At 43.9% G+C, this 26,168-nt stretch overlaps 1 protein-coding gene across 2 annotated transcripts in view; it reads left to right on the forward strand.

Moving 5' to 3' along the window:
• LOC141139107 (fucolectin-like) overlaps positions 1-24,800 on the forward strand; it is an 88,359-nt gene extending 63,559 nt beyond the window's left edge. The window contains exons 1-5 of one of the 2 annotated variants that reach the window (XM_073624928.1): positions 9,942-12,755; positions 13,209-13,236; positions 15,031-15,130; positions 16,046-16,346; positions 24,207-24,800. In XM_073624928.1, coding sequence (XP_073481029.1) covers positions 15,064-15,130; positions 16,046-16,346; positions 24,207-24,354 — 516 coding nt within the window. In that variant the 5' untranslated portion in view covers positions 9,942-12,755; positions 13,209-13,236; positions 15,031-15,063 and the 3' untranslated portion in view covers positions 24,355-24,800. Of the gene's footprint in view, positions 1-9,941; positions 12,756-13,208; positions 13,237-15,030; positions 15,131-16,045; positions 16,347-24,206 lie in introns of those variants that run through there. The other variant, XM_073624926.1, reaches the window with a different exon arrangement.
• Positions 24,801-26,168: the final 1,368 nt, after the last annotated feature.

Genomic DNA, 26,168 nt, shown 5'->3' on the forward strand with positions numbered 1-26,168 from the left:
GCCGCTCAGCTGTCAGCTAATTGCCAGCACTCATATCTCTCCACAGTTACCCAGCTGTTCCTGATCCTGCTCATCTGTCCTGCCTGCTTAAAGCTGTCCAGCTCACTTCATCTCTGCCTTCGCCTTGGTCACATCACAAGAAACCATCTCCTGAGTTGCAGGCCGCCCCTGCTGCTGCACCAGTCTCTGTGCAGGCACCCGCATAGAGTACTACCTCTATAAGAGGTATGTCTGGTTCTGCTCCACTTCCCCAGCGATTTGGGGGCAATCCAATTCAATGCAGAGGGTTTCTCAATCAGGTTGAGATATACTTCGAGATGCTGCCCCAGGCGTTTCCCACAGACAGAAGCAAAGTAGGTTTCCTGATATCTTTGCTTTCTGAGAGAGCCTTGGCCTGGGCTAACCCTCTATGGGAGACGCAAAAACCTGTTGTCTTAAGTTACCCTTATTTTGTGGCCTCCTTTAAAAGGGTATTTGACGTTCCCGCACGCTCTGCTTCTGCTGCCAAGTGCCTCATGTCCATCAAACAGAGTACGAGAACTGTTGCCGACTACGCCATTGAATTCCGTACTCTGGCAGCAGAGGTTGCTTGGAACAATGAGGCCCTCGTGGCTGCTTATTCTCATGGTCTCTTGGATTCCATCAAGGATGAGATAGCAGCCTGAGATATACCCACTGAGCTGGAAAGCTTGATCTCGTTTGCCATTCTCATTGAGTCCAGACTCAGAGAAAGACTTTCTTTTAAGGAGCACTTGCGGAAGCCTCCTGTACGTTTGCCTCCGAGCTTTGCAGTCCCACCAGTGCCTCCCTCACCTCCCATGCCTCCTGGTACCGAGTCGGTCAGTGAAGATGAACCCATGCACTTGGGCTTCACGCGTCTCTCTGCGGATGAGAGAGCCTTTAGGAGGAGGGAGAGATTGTGCTTTTATTGTGGCCAGGCAGGTCACTTTTTGAAGTCTTGTCCTACCCGTCCTGGGAACACCCGAACCTTGAGGCCCTGTCATAGACAGACCTTAGGTGGCGTTGTGTCATCCCCAGTTATCCAGAAGAATAAGGTCCTGGTTTCGGTCACCCTTTCTTGGGCTAAGTCGTCTATCGTGACACAGGCTCTAATCGACTCTGGGGCTGCAGGCCTGTTTATTGATGCTGCCTTTGTATCAAAGCACTCAATTCCACTGCAGCTGCGTGACACTCCACTTGCCATTGAGGCTCCTGATGGGAGACCTTTACAGCCTGCCCATGTAAAACATGAGACGGTTCCATTGTCCATGGCCGTAGGGGCGCATCACCATGAGATAGTCCAATTCCAAGTTATTTCCTCACCTAAGTTTCTGCTGGTTATTGGTTATTCTTGGTTGCAGAGGTACAACCCCTCTTTTGATAGGCTCCATGCTAAGGATCTGTCCTGGTCACCACAATGCAGTGAGACATGCTTTCGGAAGGTAGCCAAGGTCCTGTGCACCTCTTCACCCTCCTCCCTGCCAAAGGAGTACCGTGATTTTAGCGATGTCTTTGACAAAGGTCAAGCCGGTAGTTTGTCTCCACACCGGCCGTATGATTGCGCAATTGGCCTTCAACCTAGTGCCATACCCCCTCGTGGCCGGGTTTACCCTTTGTCGGTCTTGAATGCCTTTTGGCCTTTGTAACGCCCCGGCAGTTTTCCAGGAATTTATTAACGATGTCCTCCGAGATTTGTTGCAGTTATGTGTGGTGGTTTATCTCAATGATATCCTCATATTTTCCAAGTCCCTGGAGAGCCACCACACAGATGTCGTGTGCTTCAGAAACTAAGAGAGAACAATCTCTATTGTAAACTGGAGAAGTGTGAGTTCCATTGTGAACTGGGTAAATTCCTGGGCTATGTCATTTCCACTGCTGGTCTTTCGATGGAGCCAGAGAAACTTTCCGCAGTCCTACAGTGGCCTCGACCCGTGGGTTTACGTCCTCTGCAGCGTTTCCTGTGTTTTGCCAACTATTATCAGAAGTTTATTCCTAACTTCTCATCTCTGGTCAAGCCCCTGACTGATATGACAAGAAAGGACGGTAACCCACAGAGTTGGTCTCCGGAGTTCATTAAGGTCTTTGAGAGTCTCAAGGCTGCCTTTGTTTCTGCTCCTGTGTTGGCCCATCCTGATCCTATGTTACCTTTTATCCTTAAGGTTGATGCTTCTGAGACTGGTATTGGTGCCCTTTTGTCTCAACGCCCCACCTCTGAGAGCACTATGCATCCTTGTGGCTACTTTTCCAAGAAATTTTCACCTGCGGAGTGCAATTGCAAGATTGGTGACAGAGCGCTGTTGGTGATCATTTTAGCCCTGAAAGAATGGAGACATCTCCTCGAAGGTACCACTGTGCCGGTTCTCATTCTTACTGACCATAAGAATTTCACATTCTTGTCTGAGGCTAAACGCCTCTCTCCCAGAAGGGCGCGATGGTCTCTTTTCTTGTCAAGTTTCAAGTACATTGTCTCATTCTTACCCGGTACTAAGAATGTAAGGGCTGACACCTTGTCATGACAATTTTCCTCCACTTCCAAGTTGGAGTCAGTTCCGGTTCCTGTGATTCCTCCTGATCGTATTCTGGATACGGTTCACACCAGTCTTACTTCACCTTTGGGTGACAAAGTTCTTCCTGCTCAGGTCGATGCTCCTCCTGAGAAACCTTGTGACCGTTGCTTTGTCCTAGAGTGTCTCTGTACTGCCGTGCTCCAGACTTACCATTCTCCCAAGGCAGCTAGCCAGCCTGGGAGGAATCAACTTGTTTGGGCCATTTCCCAACAATTCTGCTGATGTAACTGCCTTTGTAGCTGCCTGTTCCGTGTGTGCTCAGAGTAAGACTCCACGACACATTCCAGTGGGCCTCCTACAATCCATACCCAATGGAGAGAGGCCCTGGACCCACCTGTCTATGGATTTCATTGTGGAGTTGCCCAACTCCCAAGGCAACACTGTTATCCTTATGGTGGTTGACCGGTTCTCAAAGATGTGTCATTGTATTCCACTTAAGAAGTTGCCTACTTCTAAGGAACTGGCTTCCATTTTTGCTCGGGAGATCTTTTGCTTACATGGGCTACCCAAGGTGATTTTCTTGGACAGGGGCAGTCAGTTTGTCTCCCAGTTCTGGTGAGCCTTTTGTGCACAGTTGGGAATTCAGCTTGCTTTCTCCTCTGCGTATCATCCGCAGTCTAATGGGGCCGCAGAGCGAGCCAATCAGTCCTTGGAGCAATTCCTACGTTGCTATATTTCTGACCATCATAACAACTGGTCAGACCTATTACCATGGGCAGAGTTTGCTCACAACAGTGCCTTGAATTCTGCCTCCTGATTGTCTCCGTTTACAGCGAATTATGGTTTCCAACCTTCCATGTTGCCTGACTCATTTGTTCCGCACAGTATTGCTGCGTTAGAGGAGCATCTCCATGGTCTGTATTCCACTTGGGCACAAGTCCAGGGGGCTTTGCGTCATGCTAATGATAGGTACAGACTCCATGCTGACCGCAGACGCCTGCCTGCGCCTTCCTAATATGTTGGGGACAGGGTCTGGCTGTCATCTCGCAACCTCCGACTTCGTGTTCCCTCACTGAAGTTTGCACCTCGGTTTATTGGGCCTTTCCATATCCTTTGCAGGATTAACCCAGTGGCTTACGCGTTGGACCTTCCTCCTAGTATGCGCATCTCAAATGTGTTTCATGTCTCCTTATTAAAACCGTTGGTCTGCAACCGATTTACCACCTCGGTGCCACGTCCTCACCCTACACAGGTTGAGAACCATGAGGAGTATGAGGTACAATCCATTGTTGACTCCCATAGGTTCCGTGGGTGCATACAGTACCTGGTGCATTGGAAGGGGTACGGTTCAGAGGAACGCTCCTGGGTCTCATCCTCGAACGTACATGCCCCCGCAATTTTAGTAGACATTTTCCCCTCAAGTCCGGTGGTCCTCCGAGGGGGAGGGGTCGTTGAGAAGGGGGTACTGCCAGGGCTGGCTCAGCCCTTCCTTCTCTGAGCTGGCTGCTCAGCTGTCAGCTAATTGCCAGCTTTCATCTCTCTCCACAGTTACCCAGCTGTTCCTGATCCTGCTCATCTGTCCTGCCTGCTTAAAGCTGTCCAGCTCACTTCATCTCTGCCTTCGCCTTGGTCACATCACAAGAAACCATCTCCTGTGTTCCTGTTTAAAGACTGGCTTTGCTGACATCCCTTCTTGCTCCCTATCCTGCTTGCTGTTCCTCTACGTGGATCCTTGACTACTGGCCTGGCTGATTACCCGATCTGGTTAATGAACTCTGGCTTGGCTGATTACCCTATCTGGTTACTGAACTGAGGCTTGGCTGTCTACCCAATCCAGTTACTGGACTCTGGCTATGCTTTGACTACGCTTACTCTATTTACTTTTATTAATAAACAAGTGTGATTTTGCTGTACTTCTGTCTCAGTCTGGTTCATGGTTTCTGACAATAATCAAGTCAGATACAGCTAAAGGACTAATCTCTGAGCTATGTACCAGATTGGGAGCTAGAATATTGAGTGGAATAGGACCCTCTAGGAGTAAAATGGGATGGTAGAAGGATGTGGGAGTAATGACTACGGAAGAGTGGGACAAGATTTTAGAACAAGGGGCATTGGTTTTGATCTCTCCTTCACAGAAAGTGTCCCACTTGTTCCTAATATATAGTGTTTACTATACCCCTAAAAAAATGTTCAAACTTGGGTGGAGACAGGATGATACGTGTCCTAGGTGCAAGGCGACAGGTGACTTTATTCACATGGTGTGGAAGTGCCCGAAGCTATTTGGATATTGCGTGGAGATAGTAGACAGGGTAAATAAAATCTTCAGATCCACATTAGAACCGGTGGCCAAGACATGCCTGTTAGGGAGTATGGAGGAATGTAAAGTCCCGACTGGCACCATTGAAGTGGTATTGAGGTGCTTATTCTAGGCGAGGAAATTAATTGCACAGAAATGGCAGGCACAGACCCCCCCAACAATGAGAAATTGGGTTAAGACCATCAACTCAATAGTTTGAGTGAAAAGGTGGCATTCGTCAGGCATGGTAATTACGGGAAGTTTTTGAGGATGTGGAAGCCTTGGTTGGTTGAGATAGGGTGTCCTCTATGAGGGGGCGATGGAGAGCAGACAAAAGTCTCTCCTTCGCTCCCTGCCATCCTCCTCCTCATACCCCTCTTTTGCATGGGACCTAGGTTGTTTTTTTTTTTTTCTTCTTCTTGTTACTTTTTTGCTTTTTTTTTTCTCCGTGAGACAGCCTTTCGCCCCTAAGGGAGCTTGTCTTTCTTTTTACCTCTGAGGCTCTATAATAAATAGAAATAGATATATATTTAATGATTGTGTGGTGTAGGGGAAGGGAGGTAGGGGTGGGGTGAGAGGGAGGGGAGGTGATGATAAAGTACGGTAATATAAATATTTTAAGTATTGTAAAATATTACATAATGTATCACAATGCTGTAACTTCTTTTTGCTATTTATGAAACAATAAAAAAGTATTTAAGGAAAAAAAAAGAGTGGGTTGCTGAATTGAATCAATTAAAGAGAATGGAGGAAATAACAGCAAGTATACAGGGACGCCACCATAAGTTTATGGAATTGTGGTCACCTTGGATCGAATTCTCGAGCTCAGACATGCTGAGATCCTATCTTTGAAAAAGTTAAAATATGAGTGAGGCCTGGACTTGGACTTGGACTTTGTTCGTTTGTTTAGCTTGATGATCAGGAGAGGGCTCCCCAGAGGTTTGTGTAGATTTGTGTATGTCTGTGTATGTCTCTATGTTTTTTTGTTTTCTTCATCTTTTCTTTTTTTTTTTTCTTTTCTTTTCTTCTCTCTCTATTTTTTTTCTCTTCTTCTTTATGGGGCAGATATCTGGCCGTGAGGAACACTCGATAGCACAAAGTAGTCATTATGAAAGAACAGGTAAAAATACCCATATATATAGATCATTTATCTAGTTTTTATAAACTGTTCTGGAGGATGAATTTGAGTTATGTAATAACAATAATATAAAGATATATGGCAATATGCTATCTACGTGCTGTGAGTGGAACTTGTATAAATGTAAATATTTATTAAAATGTGACTATTCCAAAAATCTTATGCAAATTATCAGGAAAATAAATACATTTTTTATTGTACACAAACAAAATATAATAAGTGAATGTTAGATTCCATGCTTATAAAAAATAAATTTAAATATTAAAATATAATGCCCTATTGAAATATAATATCCAGTTTTGTGGTAAAATATAAATAATTATGTTGCATCGAGTAAACAGATACCAAACATGTCAAGACTCAAAATTCTTTGCAAGCGAGAAATGGTGACAAGACAAACTACAATACCCAACATTTTTTATAGGTGATGCTTTAAAAGCCTTTAGAGGCTATCAATTTAGAGTTAATCATGAAAGATGGCCCTAGAACTACTGCTCTCACTCTGACATTCAGGATGATATCTCATATGTGTGGTGCAATTGCTGTCTTTATACATGTGCAGGAACTACAAATACATTTGCGTGTATGTGTGTGTGTGGGGGGGTGTTTTTAAAATATAATATATCAGGTTTTTAAAACATTTTTGGTCTTTCTTTCATTTATATAGTAAAAAATAAAAATCCCAGTGGTGATCAAATTCCAAAAAAAAAGCTCTATATGTATGAACACAATAATATGTATTTCATTTGGGTACAGTGATGCATGACAGAACAATTGCCAGTTAAAATAGCACAGTGCTGAATAGCAAAAACTGTCCTTGTCATGAAGGGGGTAAAACCTTCCAGAGGTCAAGTGGCTAAAAATATTCCCACAATAATGCATCAAGGCTATTTTAACCACTTGCCGCCCGCCCTATTGCCAAATGACGGCGGCAAAGTGGTTTGATATTCCTGACCGGACGTCATATGACGTGATGAGGAATATCGAGCCGTTGCACGCCCCACGGGGGCGCGCATTGCGGCGATCGTTGTTGCGGGGTGTCAGTCTGACACCCTGCAACACCGATCTAGGTAAAGAGTCTCCGACGGAGACTCTTTACCACGTGATCAGCCATGTCCAATCACGGCTGATCACAATGTAAATAGAAAGAGCCGGTGATCGGCTTTTCCTCACTCGCGTCTGACAGACGCGAGTAGAGGAGAGCCGATCGGCTGCTCTCCTGACAGGGGGGTCTGTGCTGATTGTTTATCAGCACAGCCCCCCCTCGGATCCTACCCAGGACCACCAAGGAAGCCGCACAGGACCACCAGGGAAGCCATCCACACTGGACCACCAGGTATGCCCCTAGACCCCCAGGGAAATGCCACTGTGTGCCCAGGCAGCTGCCAATCTGTGCCCAGGCAGCTGCCAATCAGTGCCCACTTCAATGCCTACCACTGCTAGTGCCAACAGGGATGCCCATCAGTGCCTCATATCAGTGCCGCGTATCAGTGCCCATCAGTGCCTCATATCAGTGCCATGTATCAGTGCCCATCAGTGCCCAGCAGTGCCACCTTTCAGTGCCCATCAGTACACAGCAGTGCCGCCTATCAGTGCCGGTTATCAGCGCCACCCTATCACTGTCCAGCAGTGCCCAGCAGTGCCGCCTTTCATTGCCCATCAGTGTCGCCTATCAGTGCCCATCAGTGCCAACCAGTGCCACCCAGTGCCACCCAGTGCCACCCATCAGTGCCCATCAGTGCCGCCTATCAATGCCCATCAGTGCTGCATATGAGTGCCACCCATCAGTGCCGCCTACCAGTGCCCATCAGTGCCGCATATAAGTGCCCATCGTCAGTGCCCGTCAGTGCCCGCTCATTGGTGCCACCTCATCGGTGTCGCCATATCAGTGCCTGTCAGTGCCGCCTTATCAGTGCCCATCAGTGAAAGAGAAAACTTACTTATTTACAATTTTTTTTAACAGAAACAAAAGCAAAACTTTTATTTTTTTTAAAAATTTTCGGTCTTTTTTTATTTGTTTAGCAAAAAATAAAAACCGCAGGGGTGATCAAATACCACCAAAAGAAAGGTCTATTTGTGGGAACAAAATGATAACAATTTTGTTTGGGTACAGTGTTGTATGACCACACAATTGTCATTCAAAGTGCGACAGCGCTGAAAGCTGAAAATTGGTCTGGGCAGGAAGGTGTCTAAGTGGCCTGTATTGATGTGGTTAAATTGCAAGTGCTTGAAAAACATTAATGAATGTTTTGGTAATACAGTATATGATGTGCAATCACTTTAGTTAAATGAAAAGTGCAAATTAATACACCAAAAAAAAAAAGCATAAATATTATGTAGCCAGTGCATGCTACTGTAGTAAGAATATAGCAGACATTCATTACTGAAAGTTGCTCCTGTTTCCCTCTAGCACTCAGATTGTTTACATCACACTTCTGAGCCAGGAAAAAAAAGACCGTGGGATTTGTAGTACTGTGTTCAGCCATAACTAGACTGCTGAATCTCTTTCAGACTATATGTCAAAACAAGCCACTCACCAAGAAGGGGGTTTATGGGAAATCCTATAAAATAAGTTTCCCACAGGCCTATGCTCTCTTCTTCCCGAGATTGATCTGTGAGCAGCCGAGTTGCCACTTAGCTTCTGTGTCTGTGTTGCTGTCCTGCCTGTGAGGGATCTCTTCGCTGTGCCACACAAGAGGATGTTTATCCATGCAGCTGATGAATGAGGGACCGTGCCGAGGGTTCCCACACTGACTGCTGAATCCACACCCATGATCCACCCATGCTGCACCCATCCTTGCCTGTCTGGGGATGAAGACTCTGTGTCAATGCCTGTGTGTGTGCCAACTGCCTTCAGGATTTGGTGAGCGGGCTAAAACCCAAGTTTCCTTCTGGTCAACAACATACAACACAAGGACCCTGCATGCAGACATCATAATCCAGACTTCAGATTAGGTTGTTCCATTTATCATACTCACTGCTTATTAGGGATTTGAGAACGGTTCGGCCCGAGCATCAGTTCTCGGTAAAGCTTTTCCCAATCCGGGTGCAGTGAATAGCTGGTTCTTAAGGAGCGGGGCCAGGAAGCCGGCCGCAGCGTCCTTAACAACCGATGAGTCATCAGCTATCAATGGGTTTCACCGCTGACAGCTGAACAATAATAAGAAAAAGTGCCGCTAAAAAATAAAGAAAAAATGGCATGGCCCCCCCAATGTCCATACCAGGCCCTTATACAGGCATGCAGCCCGGTAGGTCGCTCGCTCCCCCCCCCCCTCCTGAACCGTACCAGGTCACATGCCCTCAACATGGGGAGGGGGGGTGGGTGCTCTGGCAATTTCATAGATGAAATTTATGTTCATCTCCGATCACATTTTCCAAATCAACCACCTTATAAACTCTCTCCCTTTTTATCCCTGATATCTTTCTGCCACCTTGGTGCATCAGTGGTATTAGATCATTCGATGATTTGTATGATGGTCATACATTGAAATCCTTTCCTAGTTTACAGGCCGAATATAATGTACCTCGTAATTAATATTATACATATTTGCAGATAATTGCAGATTGTACATCCGTTGCAGCATAAGCCTGATCTCAAAATTAAACTATAATGGCAAGTGGCTCACTACTTAAAGGTGTTGTAAATTCTGTTAAACCACTTGTACCTACAGGTAAGCCTATAATAAGGCTTACCTGTAGGTACTGTGAATATCTCCTAAACTTGCACAGTTTGGGAGATATTCAGAGTGCATGCAGTCGATGACATCAGAGCCCCTGCCGGACCCTGCGAACCCGGAAGAAACACCGGGGGAAGATGCCAGCCATCTCAGGGCTGAGCGGGGGTCGCTGGAAAGACTTAGTTCTAAAGCCGCATACACACGAGCAGAATGTCCGACAGAAAAAGTTTGACGGAATCTTTTCATCGTTTATTCTGATCGTGTGTATGCCTCATCTGACTTTTTTTTTCAAAAATTCTGACGGACCTAGAAATGGAACATGTTCTAAATATTTCTGACGGAACCAATTCCTTCCGGGAAAACCGCTCGTCTGTGTGCTGTTGCGACGGACCAAAAACGAGGCATTCTCTGAAGCAAGTACGAGACGGAAGCTATTGGCTACTGGCTATTGAACTTCCTTTTTCTAGTCCCGTCGTACATGGTGTACGTCACCGCGTTCTGGACGGTCAGACTTTGGTTTGACCGTGTGTAGGCAAGACCGCTTGAATGGAATTCCATCGGAGTTCCGTCTGAGAAACTTTCGGAGTTTATTTCAATGGCAAAACCAGTCGTGTGTACGCGGCATAAGGTAAGTATTTCATAATGTACTAGTATGTGATGCATACTAGCACACAGAGGTGGCTCTAGGATTTGTGAGGCCTTAGGCAAAACTTAGACCTAAAGCCCCACTCACACCCATAATGGGAAAAAGAATTCAAGCGATAAAAATTAATAATACATTGCACTGCACAGTGTCCAATAAACTAATGGCAATTCACCCATGGCCAGTCCAACTTGCATTGGATCATATCACGACAGGATATGCACTGCAACACAAGCTCCCTCCTTATAGTGATCGTCACTTACTAGACAGCTCTCTGTTATGCCTACATTTCACATTACCTTGGCCATAAATCCATCATCTATTTTCATAAACCTATGCCCCATAACTGTTGTGGATACAACCAATGCATTGACTATGGTCAGTGAACCTGAATACAGAAATGATTAATTTATGCATGAGCGTATGTTTAAGTTGGTCATAAGAATTTAAAGTGGAGCTCCACCCAAAATGGGAAGATCCGCTTGTTCGTACCCTCCCCACCTCAACTGCCACATTGGGCACTTTTTAGGGGGAGGGGGATTTTGACAGGAACCCACTCCCACTTCCTTGTAAGATCGCCGCACGGCAATCTATGTAATTTCCAGCCCCTCCTCCTTCCCCCCACTGCCTTCTGAGACACGCAGAGGTCCCAGAAGCTGGTGGGATCATTCAGAAAGCACAGTGCGACTCGCACATGCACAGTAAGAAACAAGTTGTGAAGCCGCAAGGCTTCATTTCCTGTTTCCCTTACTATAGATGCCGGCACCTGCATCTGAAGCCGATTAATGAATCAGCTAAGGTTGTCGACATTGCGGGATCCCTGGACAGGTAACTGTCATTCTATTAAAGGCAGCAGCTACAGAATTTGTAGCTGCTGAATTATATTTTATTTTTATTTTTTTTTACAGATTAGAACTCCTCTTTAATCCTGGTGTGGTATGAATGGAAATCAGCAGTAGTTGGTTGCATCAAAAGAACCAAATGGTTAACATTTTTCAATCCATCTATGCAGAAAGTCATGAAGAGGGTTATAGAATCCTCACGGTAATCCAAAAAGCCCACCATACCCTCTGAGTCCATTCATTATTTTGTGAAAAACTGCAAGATTTTGATGCTTCCAAGAATTTATTTTTCTGCTGCTCCAATCATGAAAGGGTGTACTCCTCCAGGATTATTCTTTTCTAGATGACTTTTAATTGCTTTCATATAATCTTGAATATATCGTTTGACTGCATCCTTTGAGAAGCCAGTTTCCTGAAGTTTGTGGTTCATCACAATGTCAACTCCTGGTACTGTTACGCCGTTATCTCCTTCACCCTGGCACTCAGCATATGCGTTTCCACCAATAAGTGCGTCATTGATCTCACATTCTGTTCCTTCAACTTTCCTTCAACTTCAATACACAGCTCATTGCAGGCTTCTTTTGTTGGGTAAATGTCATCATCGCTGGTGACACTTGTAAATGATCATGGTGACAGTGAATTTTCACTGTCAGGGTGGTAAGGATATGGAATGCTCTTCCACAATCGGTGGTGTTGGCAGGCAGTATGGATAGTTTTAAAAGACTCTTGGATGTGTATCTTAGCGAAAACAATATACGGCTATATGAGAAATGATTCTTCTACACACGGGCGTACACACATCTACGCAGGTTGAACTGGCTGGACTGTTGTCTTTATGCAACCTCACCAACTATGTATATGTGAATTGGGAGTCGGCGTCCCGGAGCGGCATATGGGATCTTCAGCTCCGACTAAGGGTGGGGAGTAAAAAGTAATTTCTTTTAATTCTTAGTTGTTTGTTGTTTATATAGTTGTTGGGTAATCTCCTTTGACCTAAATGTTTGTATTCTAAAACTTTACTCAACCATTTGATTGAAAGTATTTGCTGTCTCTTGCAATCTTTTCTTTGTAGTTGTTTTATTCCTTTAGAAGGAAAAATTCTTTAATAAAGTGATATTGAAACGAAAATTACAGATCAAAGCCAGATGGATGTGGCTAACTAACAATAGATAAACCATGGCCCAGATAAATGAGAACCTTCAGAGGCAATTAACCTTATGGTGTTAATGGGATGGACCCAGCTATGGATTCTGCATCCTTCATGCACTCAGCCTGTCCTCTATTGATATGATCATCAACCGATGATAATAAATCCTAATAAAATTATAATTTACAGAAGCGATACAGTGTCCCTTTACAATATTAATAATGTGCATTGTATGTGTGCTATGTATTTTTTTCTATGTTCTATATACAGTATTAATGCATATCACTGAGTTATGTTTTCAGCTATTGGGTTTCCTGTGCTGAAAGATAGCATATCTACAGAAATCGATTGGCAATAATTGCCCCATAACAGAAAAAAATGGTGGTGTGTTCTTATCTAAACCTACAAATGGATGAGATTGTTCCTCTTATTCTACTATAAATAGTAGACATCTATTTGCAATCACAATAGAGGATTTTTATAGCAGAAAGCTATCCTTTCTAAGGTATGTTCTCATCATTATACTACATTGTTTAAATGTTAAACATTTTATTATTAATTTAATATGTTCTTCTTCTTAATAATAATATTATTATTATATTTTCCTGTACATCTGATGCGACACAGTTTATAAATCCAGCACATTATGAGTCTTGACATGATTCAAGAATCAAATGGTTTTTCTGCAGATTGGACAATTTTACACGCTTTGCAAATTTTAGCGTATCAATCTACAATTACAATTCACAGATTTACCAAAATGTGTCTGGTTTTCAAACTAGCATTTTTTTTTAAATTTATATGTTTGTGTTTTTTCTGCAGGTAGTAGTGACAAAAATAAAAAAAATGTTTGATTTAAACTCTATACTGTGTTCTCAAAGCAGTTTTTCCTTTGTATAATGTGAATTTATATTTTTATAATTTAATATTAATATTAATATTTTTGTCTCTAATTAAGGACAGAAAGCACCAGAGCTGACTGAAGGGTGAGATAATCAATTTTTGTTTATTTCTGATAAACCTGAGCATGAATGTAGTGTTTTTAGGCTCCAAAATGCAGCAAGAATGACTTTTCTCTCTGCACCTTGACATGGCGCATTGGTGTGAACAATCAATACATGAAACAATAGGTTTTGTTTCTGTTGTTTTACAGATTGACAGTTTGTATCATATTTGTAATATTTAAAGCGGCAGTAAACCACAAAAAAAAAAAAAAAAAAAAAAAAATCTTCTTCCTGCAAAATAATGTCATACTAGCACATTATGAAAAACTTACTTGAAAACGCAGCCCTCCAGCAGTGTGCTGCCACCACTGGCAGGGCTTCCATCTTCCCTCAGTCCTCCTTTCCGGGTTCGCGGCTGTGGCCACTTGACTGGCCCAGCTACGATGACGTCACTCTTGCGCTGGTGAGTGGGCGTCATGGCTGCAGTACAGTTTTCTCTATGGATGGCACTATGCATTAGCAGTGTAGTGCACATACATCGGTGACACCACCGGAGCTGCTAAAGTAAATATCTCCTAAATGGTGCGTGTTTAGGAGATATTTACTGTACTTATAGGTAAGCCTTATTATAGGCTTACCTGAAGGTATAAATAAAAAAAAAAAAAAAAAAAAAAAAAAAAAGGACCTTTACTACCACTTTAATTCTACAAATATAATCTAATTTTAATTGAATGTAATCAAAAGTAAGGACTAATGGGAGATCACTCGGGCACCACATCCCTAGCTGACAGAATTGTGAAGACACTTTTCACATTAAAGGTGGGACTTTGAAGGTGCTAGTAAAGTAGAGACACAAATTACTTAAGGTACTTTATTCGAAGATGTATCATTAATTAAAATACATCACTGTAGAACAAATGGGTGGTAGTCACCACCAACACACCTTATAGAGACTTTTGTACAACAACTATACAAACACATCACATTTGTGTAGCAAGTTGAAGATCTTTCATAAAACAGTAATTATTGTTCAATACAGCGAATCAGTAGCTTCTTCAACGTGTTTCATATGATGTACTAAACAGTGCTGAGCAGTGCTATACCCAGTGCTGTGCTGTGATGCATTACAATGAATTGCAGTATGTGAGTATGATGTAGGTGAATGTGTGGGAGGGGGTGAGTTGTAGAGGGTGCCTATTTCCCTGCAGATGGGATTAAGCTAAAACTTGTATTTCAGTTACAAGCAAGAACTGGTGGTGGGTTAAAAATCCAGAAAAATACATATTTTTCTATTTCTTAAGGACTTTCTTAAGGAGTTTTTTTTTGCTGTGTGTGTCCCTGTCAGGTAAATTTACCATTTTTTTTGTCCTGGTCACCATTGTCACTTAAGACGAGCTAAGCTCTAACATTTTAAGCTTCCCATCATTTTTTTATCTCAGTGGCAATTAAGGATAAACCAAGGTTCAGACAAACTCAGGGGAAACTGTCGCATGATAGCAGGCGGCTGGTCCAATTAGCTGTGCCTAGGGAACTCTCTGCCCAGCAGCTGCATGTTACGAAGGGGTGGGAATGCTGGCTGATGTCACCATCTAAATATGAGCATTGACCATATGGCTGAAAGAAATATTTCTTTTTTTAAATAAACCATTTTAATAACCATTTAGATTTCAAAAATCAAAGCGCGAGTCCACCTCCATCATTCCTATGTTTTATATTGATTGATTTTTAATGGTTAGGTCTACACAAGAGAATTCTAGAATCAAACAGCATACACAGTCAAAAACGGTTTTATGCTACACCTAACATTTTGTATATTTTCCCCACATTTTCCTTTAGGTGAATTTCTGTAGAACCTACTGAATCATAAGAATGATATTTCTACACGCTGTCACCTTCTTGGGGATCCTCTGTGGAGTTTCTGCTCAATGTCAGTCCTGTACGTTTATAACTGCCATTAATATTGTAAGCATTTACTCATTATGTATAAACCACATATAAATGATAAGATATAGACACATATGGCAATATCACATTGATATATACATATATATATATATATATATATATATATATATATATATATAAAATCAGTCAACTATCTATCTATCTATCTATCTATCTATCTATCTATCTATCTATCTATCTATCTATCTATCTATCCTGGAAGAATCAAATAATGCCATAAATTAAATCACATTACTTACGTATCTATTTGGTGAGTATAGGGTTTTATTCTCAACATTTACATATACTTTCATACATAAATGTCCCCTCTTTGTGTAATACATGTGGAGGGGATGTAGGTTTCATGCTCTTTTTTTAATAAATGGCCTCTTCTTTTAAGCAAAACATTTTAGCAGTTATAGAAGTACACAGAATGATCTTGTCACATTCACCTGCTGGATTCTTCCCTGGCTCCATACCAAAAAAGGAAACCCTATTTGGCTGAACAACCACATAATAACCAGAATAGTGTTTGTGAATCTATGGATGTCGACCCAAACTGGGCCACGTGTGTTTGCAATGGGTCACAACTTGATTTTATGACCAAGGATGAAATCAGATAATCATTGGCAAGTAATAGCACACTGACTATGAATGAGTGCACAGATATGTAGGGTACGTGCTAGATGGAGGGACAGGGACAATTACTCAGGTAAGATTGTAAGTTGAAGACAGACAGTGATAGTTGTAAATATCTACTACTAAGAGAAAAAAAAATGTCTATTTTAATACTGTAAAAGCTATTAAGAATCCCCCATGTGCATCCAAGCTATGTCTCATGTATCTCTTCTTTCGTACTGTTTGTACATTGAGTAATATTGTGCTCTACTCTCACATTGTCTAACAGATCGGAATGTTGCCCTTCAAGGTCGGGCAACTCAATCTTCAATTTTAACTCTGGTAGATCATGGCTACCAGTCATTAGCAATAAATGCAGTAGATGGGAACCAAGACTCATACTTTTACCACGGTTCCTGCTCACATACAAACAACGATCTGTCTCCTTGGTGGAGGGTGGACTTGCTGAAACCATACAGAATTACCTTCATCTCCATCACTAACAGAGGAGACTGCTGTGCTGAAAGACTGAACGGTGCTGAAATTCTTGTTGGAAACTCTCTGACCAACAATGGAAACAGTAATGCCAGGTAAGGATGATTTCTACATATTTTTTCCCCTTTAATCACTTTAGCTCTCACACCTATATACCCCTTATAGACTAGAGCAAATTTTACATTTCTGCTCTGGGCCTGTTTTTTCTGTGTTAAGTTTGTCATTACTTAAGATGACAAAGTAATACATAAATAATTTTATGGCAAATAAGGCTTTTTTTTGGTGATACAGTCTTGCATAAATGAGTTTATTTTTTAATGCAATCCATTGACTAAACTGTAATGAAAATTAAAAAAAAAACATACCTTTTTCTACTTTGCTCAGTGCTAGTTTAAAAAAAAAATAAATGACAGTTACTTACCGATAACTGTTTTTCTAGGATATCTTCCAGGACGGCACACCTGAGAGATGAGAGGCTCCTCCCTACAGGAAACACAATCAATCGACAGCTGTTTTAAGTCCCCACCCTTCCCCTTGATCCTCAGTTTGTAGAGAAGTAACTCCTGAACCTGGTTCACAAGGGAAATCATTCCTCATAGGTACTCACCTTCTAGTGTTCTACCATTTTCCCTCCTCCAACGGGCGGGAAGTAGGCCTGCCATCCTGGAAGATATCCTAGAAAAACAGTTATCGGTAAGTAACTGTCAATTTTCTCTAGTCATCTTCCAGGACGGCACACCTGAGAGGATAATCAAGTACCTCAGGCCTACCTTAGGGTGGGACCACTGCAAGACCCTCTTGGCAGACCTTGGTTCTGCAGTGAGTTTTACCTCCACTCCATATGCTTGATGAAGGTATTATAGCTGGATCATGCGGCTGGTCTGCAGGTCTACTCCACCGATGTCCCTGCCTTCTCTGCTTCGGATGCAAGACCTAGGTGGAGTGGGCTCTTAAAGATGGAATCAGAAAACATGTTAAACTTGTAGGTTATCAATGTTGCCTGTCTCACACATCTAACAACCATGGCCTATTGTGCCTGTAGGTGCTACTTAGAACCCTTAAAGATTAATCAGAGACCTGTGTTGTAAGACAAGGACACTAATTGATCACTAAGAGGGCCTGTCTTAACACTACCCTGTTCAGGGAATTAAAACTGCAAAAAAAGGTGTGCCCCTAACAGACAACCTTTTTTTTTTTTTTTTTGTTCATTTTTATCTTTACATCAGCAAAGACTAAAGGGAAGCCTACTTAAGGGTAATAAATTAACCGAGGCTTGATCCCTGGGTTTAAGGCATGCCCACTCTGTGGCTTTACTTACGCCTGAGTGCCTACTTCAGGAGAATAAAGTTCATAGCAGGAGTATAACACTTATACTGCTACATTTAGTTCTGCTAGAAGGGTGAGATGAAGGCCATGCACCGAGCCGTAACCTATTCGGTCGGGTGGACATCTTTATACTTCATCTTCAGGTCATAATACTCCTCTGAACAGAACTTCCCAAGTTCTTACTAAGCAGGGTGATTCTTTATCGCCTTCCTCCAGTGTCCTATAACCCTACTGGGCTTCAACCCTAGGAAATGGTTCCAGCATCCCTGAATGTAAGGGGCTGGGGCTTTCTGACATGTGACGTCTGCAGCCAGAACTCCAGGCCCCTCCACGGAAAAAAGAGGGCTGAAATACAAAAGGTGATACATGCATTATTAATATCACAAATTAAAAAAGATCATAGATTGTGGACCCAGCACAATAGATTTAGACAGAAAGGACACAAGCATAGACAATAATGTGTATCAGAGTGTGGCTAGCTAAACCAACATATCAAATATGGGAGAGACCCAAATCTGAACTTCAATGTAGACAAACAGTCCTCACAGTCTGGTTTTCTGATGTGCAGCCAATCTGTAAAAACATTAAGACACACGCAAACCCTCAGCCTTGGTTCACACTGGGACGACCTGTCAGGCGACCTAGTCACCTGACAAGTAGCGTCCTGTTCTGTGCAATAGAGCCATTCTAAATCGGCACAATGCAAGTCGCTCCGACTTAGAAAAAAGGTTCCTGTACGACTTTGGGGGCGACTTGCATTGACTTCTATACAGAAGTCGTTTCGCAAGTCACCGCTGAGTCGTGTCCTGGGTCGCCTGAGGCAGTCGCGCTGTAAGTCGTGCTGCCTCAGTGTGAACCGACCCTAAATGCTGCGTGTTTCTGAAGTGCAGCTAGCTAGGTCATAACTGATATATATACATAAAGGACGGGAGTCCTGTTTACGGTGGAGTTTTACTGATGTACACAGGGCCATAAATATAAGACAGAAAGACCCAAACTTCTATGTTGCGTATTTCTGATGAACCACCAAATACAGTTATAAGATCAATATGGCACTGGCTAGCTAAACCAGCATAACAAGACAATATCTTTTCTGTTATGCAGTTCTGTAGTGCAGTCACATAGAACCAACACGGAAAGGACCCAAGCAACCTGCAGCATTGTGTTTTTCTGAAGTGCAGTAAGGTAAGGGAATCTGAAACAGAAAGCACCAACAAGCTTCAATGTTGAGTATTTCTGCTGTGCAGCCACATAAAAACAGACAGCCTTCCTAGCTGCGATCTTTCTGGTGTATTGCAAAGTAAGGCAATAAACTCAATGATGTCTATTCTTGTGTGTAGCAAAACCTCAACCAAAAGGGAACTTCGGGCTCCCACACCTGTGCGACCCAACTTGCAACCGCAAAAACGCAAGAGAAAAGTCATACACTATGGCTTCCAATGGGAACCATTTGTGTCTGTGCAACTCCAGGTCGCAGCGCCACCAAGCAGACCCTGCTTTCTGGATCCACAGACCTCAAGATTACACAGGTCGCAGGTAACTTGCAATTTTCAGGTTGAACAAGCGAGGGGTCCCCAATGCTGTATCTCCCTGGAGGCGTGCAGCCAACAACCCCCTGCTGTGTATCCCTAATGCCGCGTACACACGGTCGGACTTTTCGTCTACAAAAGTCCAACGGACGCTGACGGACTAAAGCTGGCTGGTAATCCGATCATGTGTGGGCTTCTCCGGACTTTCAACGGACTTTTTCAGCCTCAAATCCGACGGACTTCAGATTTGAAACATGCTTTAAATCTTTCCGACGGACTCGAGTCCGGTCGAAAAATCCGCTCGTCTGTATGCTAGTCTGACGGACAAAAACCCACGCTAGGGCAGCTATTGGCTACTGGCTATCAACTTCCTTATTTTAGTCCGGTGTACGTCATCACGTAAGAATTCGACGGACTTTTGTGTGATCGTGTGTAGGCAAGTCTGTTCGTTAGAAAGTCCGCCGCAAGTCCGTCGAAAGTCCGTTGAAAGTCTGTCGGACAGGCTGTCGGACTTTTGTAGCTGAAAAGTCCGACCGTGTGTACGCCCCATTAGAAGCAGCAAGGTAGAACAATGAGAAACAGAAAAGACACCCCTCACTGCTGTGCCTTTCTGATATGCAGCCGATAAGGCAGTAAATATAGAACATACAGGACACAAACAATCTTCAATCTTTGTGTATGTCTGATGTGTAGTAATATACCAATACTGAGCAGATACGCCACCATCCTCAATGTGTCTCCCTGCTGAGGCAGCAAAAATAAATCAGAAAAGGACAAGCAACCTCACTGCTGTGTCCCTTCTGATATGCAGCCAATAAGGCAGTAAATGTAAGACATAAAAGGACAGACAACCTTCAATCTTGTATATATCTGATGTGCAACAATATAACAATCTGAATAGAGATAGCACATCCATATTGAAGGGATTTGGCATGCGACTCAACATGTCAAATCGCATGCCTAAAATCGGCAACCTTTGTCGTTAATAGCACTGTCAGCCTGACGCCTCTTTGCGGGGCTGCACCGATTACCAAAGGCAGTACTAGTACTACCCCTGGCACAGGTTCAATTTGTATTTCCCAACAATTCAGGACCATTAATCTTCACTACTGCCTTTCTAATAAGCAACCAATAAGGCAGTAATACAGGACACAAAAAAACCCAGACAGAACTCAATTTTGAGTATGTCTGATGTGCAGCAATATAACAAATATGAGCAGAGATGTCATAAGACTCAATGATGTGGATTTTCGCCATGCGTCACAAGACCAGAAAGTACAGACCACCTTCCCTGTTGTATTTTTCTGATCTGTAGCCAAATAAGGCAGTACCTTTAGGATATAACAGACAACAACCAAGCTACAGTGCAGTGCATTTCTGATGTACAGCACTATACCCCTTATGAGCAGAGATGTCACAAATCTCAATGTGTATTTCTGCTGTGCCACAAAACATCCCAGCAAGGACAAACCTTCACTACTGAGGTCTACTGGTGTGCAACCAAGGAGGAGTCATGGTGTATCCCTTTATGAAATAACCAAATAGAGCAATTTGATCCCTAGGCATAGCCTGGGCTGTAGATACTAACACTTCACCCCCAGTGAAGGAACAAATTCTAAAAATGGTTAGACACCTTACTATAGTAGCTGTTGTCCTACCTTACCTCCGTAGACTGAGCAAACGCTGGCCAGCTCACACACAGGTGGGGCTGATCAGAAACTAAAGTCTCAATGAGCCCAGCCCTAAAGACCAATTTAGGACAGCCTCTAGAAAAGGTGATCACCAATTTAGCCTGGAGGAAAATAGCCACCTGCAGGCTTTAAACAAGCAATCATGTATCTATCTAGCTCTTGCATATGTTTGCACAGAAAATCCTTAATTAAAGGATATAGGAAGCGATTTATGGTAAATCGCCTTTAGATCTGTCACTGAGTTGACTGTAGCCCAAACCAACAAAAAGGTTTTTCTTACCTCCTGCACTTTAATATAACCACAATGTAAAGGTGGAGTGGGAGGTTGGAGCTTATGACTTCAGATTCCTAGCAGCTGGGCTAATAGGGCCATATAACCTTGTGCACCTGCTGACCAGGAGAGATTACTCCTGAATCCTTCAACCATTGCACAATCCATAAATTGTTCAGTGGTATACCTGGCCTGTAAGGAACTCTTTGTATCTACCAGGTCCTCCCCCCCTTCGCTCTATTCATCCCTACTAATGTCCCACAACCGGACATGTAGGGAGAGTCTGGAAACCTACTGTTGTGATAACCACAGTGTCTCTGCTGTAAGAGGGAGCTGTGGCTGGTGGTTTTAGCAGTAGCTTCTGGGCTATTTTGTTATGCAGACCCCAGGTCCTGCACTGTACCACTTAGTAAATACAGGGGGAAGGGGAAGAAATGCCTTACCTACCTCTTTCCCATCTGAGGTGGTTTAGGCACACTCGCTCCTCTGCACCACTTGTCCACCATACAGCATCTCTGATGTAAGAGGGAGCTATAGCTGGTGTTTTTAGCAGAAACTTCTGGGCTATTTGAATCTAGACCCCAGGGGAGATTATCTCAAATGCCCAGAAACCATCTGGCTGGGATTGGGGATTTTGCAGCTAAATTCCCAAGGTAAAGGAAAGTACTCACCATTGTAGTCTTCCCCTTTTTCCACAGCCACTGGGCTTGCTTTTCCATCCTTATGGTCCACACGCAAGGAGGATAGCTGCCAAAGTGCCCCCCCAACTGCTGTCCCCGTAGGGAGCTGCAAGGTTAGGCTGTGTCCTGCCAGTCAGTATATACCCTTGGGGGGGCAATGCCGTACGTTCCTCATTCCATTCTGAGGTGGTTTAGGCAGACATCCACCGTAGTGAACTGGTGCCTCCTCGAAAGGAGGATGTGGGCGCCTGCTCCTGCTGACTCTCAGCCTTCCCTCCTGGGTAAGAACGCGGGTCGTTCAGGCGGCGCCCTCCCCAGCAGCCCACGCGAGCTACCAGGGGCCCAGGAGTCGGGGGCCCTGGAAAGAACTGACAGCCAGCACCCCTGTCTGAACGGACGCCCGGACAGGTAAGGGGGGGAGACAGGAAAAAGGCCCCTGAAGTTCTGGGGACACCACTGTACCCAGGGGCCTTCAGCTCTTCCAGTTTCTGCTGCCCCCCCTGAGGAAAGGAGAGGGGAACCCCCCAGGAAGGATAAATATATCCGGCCAGACCCAGAGGCCCATCAGGTACTAACCAGGCCTGACCCTGCTTTGCCTCCGAGATCATACGAGATCGGGCAGGCGGCGCCCTCTTTCACTTTTAGGGTGATGTGGCCATAGGCCTTCCCCAGGCATTTGGTCCGGCTCCCAGGGGGGGACCACCAGCCCCAGGCTTCGGGTCATTTGGAAAAAAACAAACGGTTTCGCTGTGTAGGGAGAAACACAATCAAAAACTGAGGATCAAGGGGAAGGGTGGGGACTTAAAACAGCTGTCGATTGATTGTGTTTCCTGTAGGGAGGAGCCTCTCATCTCTCAGGTGTGCCGTCCTGGAAGATGACTAGAGAAAACTGTTTGCCATAGATAAAAAGTACACAGTGAGGTTGATTTACTAAAACTGGAGAGTGCAAAATCTGGTGCAGCTGTACATGGTAGCCAATGGGCTTCTAACTTCAGCTTGTTCAATTAAGCTTTGACGATAAAACCTGGAAGCTGATTGGTTTCCATGCTGCAGAGCTGCACCAGATTTTGCACTCTCTGGTTTTAATAAATTAACCCCATTGCATTATTTATATATATATATATATATATATATATATATATATATATATATATATATATATTAATCTTTTTTTATTGCAACATTTAAAAAGTTAATGGGCAAAACACATACAAATGAAAAAAAAAATACTGGTTAGGCTTAACATCTATTTAATAAAAAGTGCCAATGATTTACACAGTACTTTACATATGGCACATTCACATCAGTATCGGTCCACAAGGAGCCTAAAAATCTAATCTACCCTATCTCACATTAACACATAAACATATACAGGACCCAATTATCCAGCATGTCTTTGGAGTTTGGGAGGAAACCCACACAAGCACAAGGAGAACATGTATGCTCCATGCAGGTAGTGATTAGGTTGGAATTAATACCAAGAACTATAGGGCTGCAAGGCAGGAGTGCTAACCAGTAGGAACAAGCCTAATGTACCTGGGTATAGTTTGTGAACAGCTCACAAATCCTGAATGTAATTTAAACCCTATTAAAGTCAATAGGCACTGTGGCATGGTGTGGCACTGATGGGCACTGTGATGAGCATTGTGTGCATGGTGTGGCTCACGCCCAGCTGAGGGAGCTACATGTGAGTAATGAGTTTAAGGCTCCATTTCCACTAGAATGATTTGTCATGTGTCCAAAATTGCATGACAAGTTGCACTAGTGGAAACAGAGCCTTAGGGTGGTTCCCTGTACTATGATCACTGTAGACTGTGAGCTGAGACCCCAGAGCACTTCCAGCTACACTCCACCCCCCAGCTCCCTTCTCCTGTGCACAGCTATACTATAAATGTGCACTGCACCTCTCATCTCCCCCCCTCCCGTGTGCATGGGGATTTTTATCTCTTCATGTTGTCATGAATTAGGATGTACAATGAGAGAACACTGATGGGATTAGCTCCTCCCATCCTGTAAATGCCCACTGGCTACACAGGAACAATGTCCCTCCCAGGAAGTGATGTCACTAGCTTTCAGTAACCGGGGAGTAACTGGTGAGGGTACCTTTCTGGGGGGGGGGGGGGTTGTCTCCATATTGTTGAGAAGAGCCTCTTTCACACAATTCTGTCCCAGTACTTTTAGGTGTCTGTAGGAAATGTGACTTTTAAAGACTATTGATTGAAGCCCCCTTTAAAAATAAGAGGGTCCCAGATACTGGCCTCCTACATGTGCATGATAAGGGGTACTGTACATGCCACTCCATCGGTTGTGCCAATGATAGCCTGGGCTCAGAGGAAGTGGGATGAAAAAATGCTGTTATTTATCCTGGAGGACATCAGTTGGCCAAAAATTCAATACATAAATGCATGTATTAGTGGTATTATTGTTACTATTGGTATTAATCATGTTCACTTTGCAGGTGTGGTGTGGTTACCTCTATCCCAGCTGGAAAGACACAAACTTTCTACTGTCGTGGCATGGTTGGCAGATATGTCAATATCATTTTACGTAATAAAAGAGAATATCTCCAATTATGTGTTCAAGTCTGGACCACCGACAGGCATTGAAAGTACAACTTAAAAAAGAGCAACAGATGAATACAATAGTAAAAGTTAAAATGTATTGCCTTATGTCAGTAATTTGAAGAGAAAAAAAGTGAATAGTTACATTAAATATTGTTTAATAAACAATGTTCAGCATTAAATGTGTATTGTCAAATGTGTTTTCTGAATTTGCTGGGTTCCGGTATACTGAGGATTCAAACAAGGAAGACGCCGCTCCAGGTGAGCAATCACTACAGTCTGTATGCGCTGGGTGCAAACCACGGCTCGCCACCGATGATCAATAGGAAGAAAAAGAATGCCCCTGAACCCAGGAGGTGACGTGTGCGCTTCACGCTGACCTCAGTGCTGCTTCAAACCTCAGGTTCTTTTCTTCCAGTATGCTGAGCATGTGTGTTGGATTTAAAGGCAGGAGATGCATTAAAAAGAATGAAATGAATTGAAAATGTATAGGGCTCAGATCTGAATAAATAATATTTAAAAAAATTGTGTTTTTTACTAACAGGGAGGCAGGGGAACCATTATTCCAGATCCTGATCTCATTGCTGTCATTACTAAAGACTAGGGATGAGCCGAACACCCCCCTGTTCGGTTCGCACCAGAACTTGTGAACAGGAAAAAAGTTTGTTCGAACACGCAAACACCGTTAAAGTCTATGAGACACGAACATGAATAATCAAAAGTGCTAATTTTAAAGGCTTATATGCAAGTTATTGTCATAAAAAGTGTTTGGGGACCTGGCAGGGGCGGACTGGGCCGGGGGCAGGGTGGAAATTTCCCCCCAGGCTGCCACAATTTACATGCAAAACGGCCGGCGGCCGCCAGCTAATTTGTTTTTTTCTCTAAGGAAGTTGGGCCAGGGGCACGGCCGCATGCTGTGGCATTGAGTGCAGACTGAACTCCCTGCACTACTAGTTCCAGTGCTGTCTGCAGAGTACCGCTGCTGGAGGGAGGAAGGGAGTGAGTGAGTGAGTGGGCGGGGGGAGTGCAGGTGAAAACAGCCTGCCTAGGTGTCTTCTCATCTCCCGTGTGACTCCTCCTTCCCCCTCGCCACTGCTTTTATCCAGAAGGTAGAAGACAAAACATCCAAGCAGAGAGTTGTCCAACTTTTCAAGTTAAATCGCCTGTGATTGGTTGCTAGGGGCAGTCCTAGCAACCAATTATCTGTCTATTAAATTGAAAGTTGGAAAACTCCTGTCCTCTGATCCAGCATGCTGCATCCTCTGTCTTCTACCTGCAGGTAAGAGAGGGGGCAGTGACATGTTGGACTGTGTTGCAAGGAAAGAAGGTGGCTGTGGAGGAGACTGGGATACAAGGAGGGGGGCTGTGTGGAGGAGACTGGGATACAAGGAGGGGGGCTGTGTGGAGGAGACTGGGATACAAGGAGGGGGGCTGTGTGGAGGAGACTGGGATACAAGGGGGGGCTGTGTAGAGGAGACTGGGATACAAGGGGGGGGCTGTGTGGAGGAGATTCGTATACAAGGGGGGGGGCTGTGTGGAGGAGATTCGTATACAAGGAGGGGGGGCTGTGTGGAGGAGACTGGGATACAAGAAGGGGGACTGTGTGGAGGAGACTGGGATACAAGAAGGGGGGGCTGTGTGGAGGAGACTGGTATACAAGAAGAGGGGGCTGTGTGGAGGAGACTGGGATACAAGAAGGGGGGGCTGTGTGGAGGAGACTGGGATACAAGAAGGGGGGCTGTGTGGAGGAGACTGGGATACAAGAAGGGGGGGCTGTGTGGAGGAGACTGGGATACAAGAAGGGGGGCTGTGTGGAGGAGACCGGGATACAAGAAGAGGGGGCTGTGGAGAAGACTGGG

The sequence above is a fragment of the Aquarana catesbeiana genome, linkage group LG04 (assembly GCF_042186555.1).
Source record: "Aquarana catesbeiana isolate 2022-GZ linkage group LG04, ASM4218655v1, whole genome shotgun sequence".
Classification (NCBI taxonomy): domain Eukaryota; kingdom Metazoa; phylum Chordata; class Amphibia; order Anura; family Ranidae; genus Aquarana; species Aquarana catesbeiana.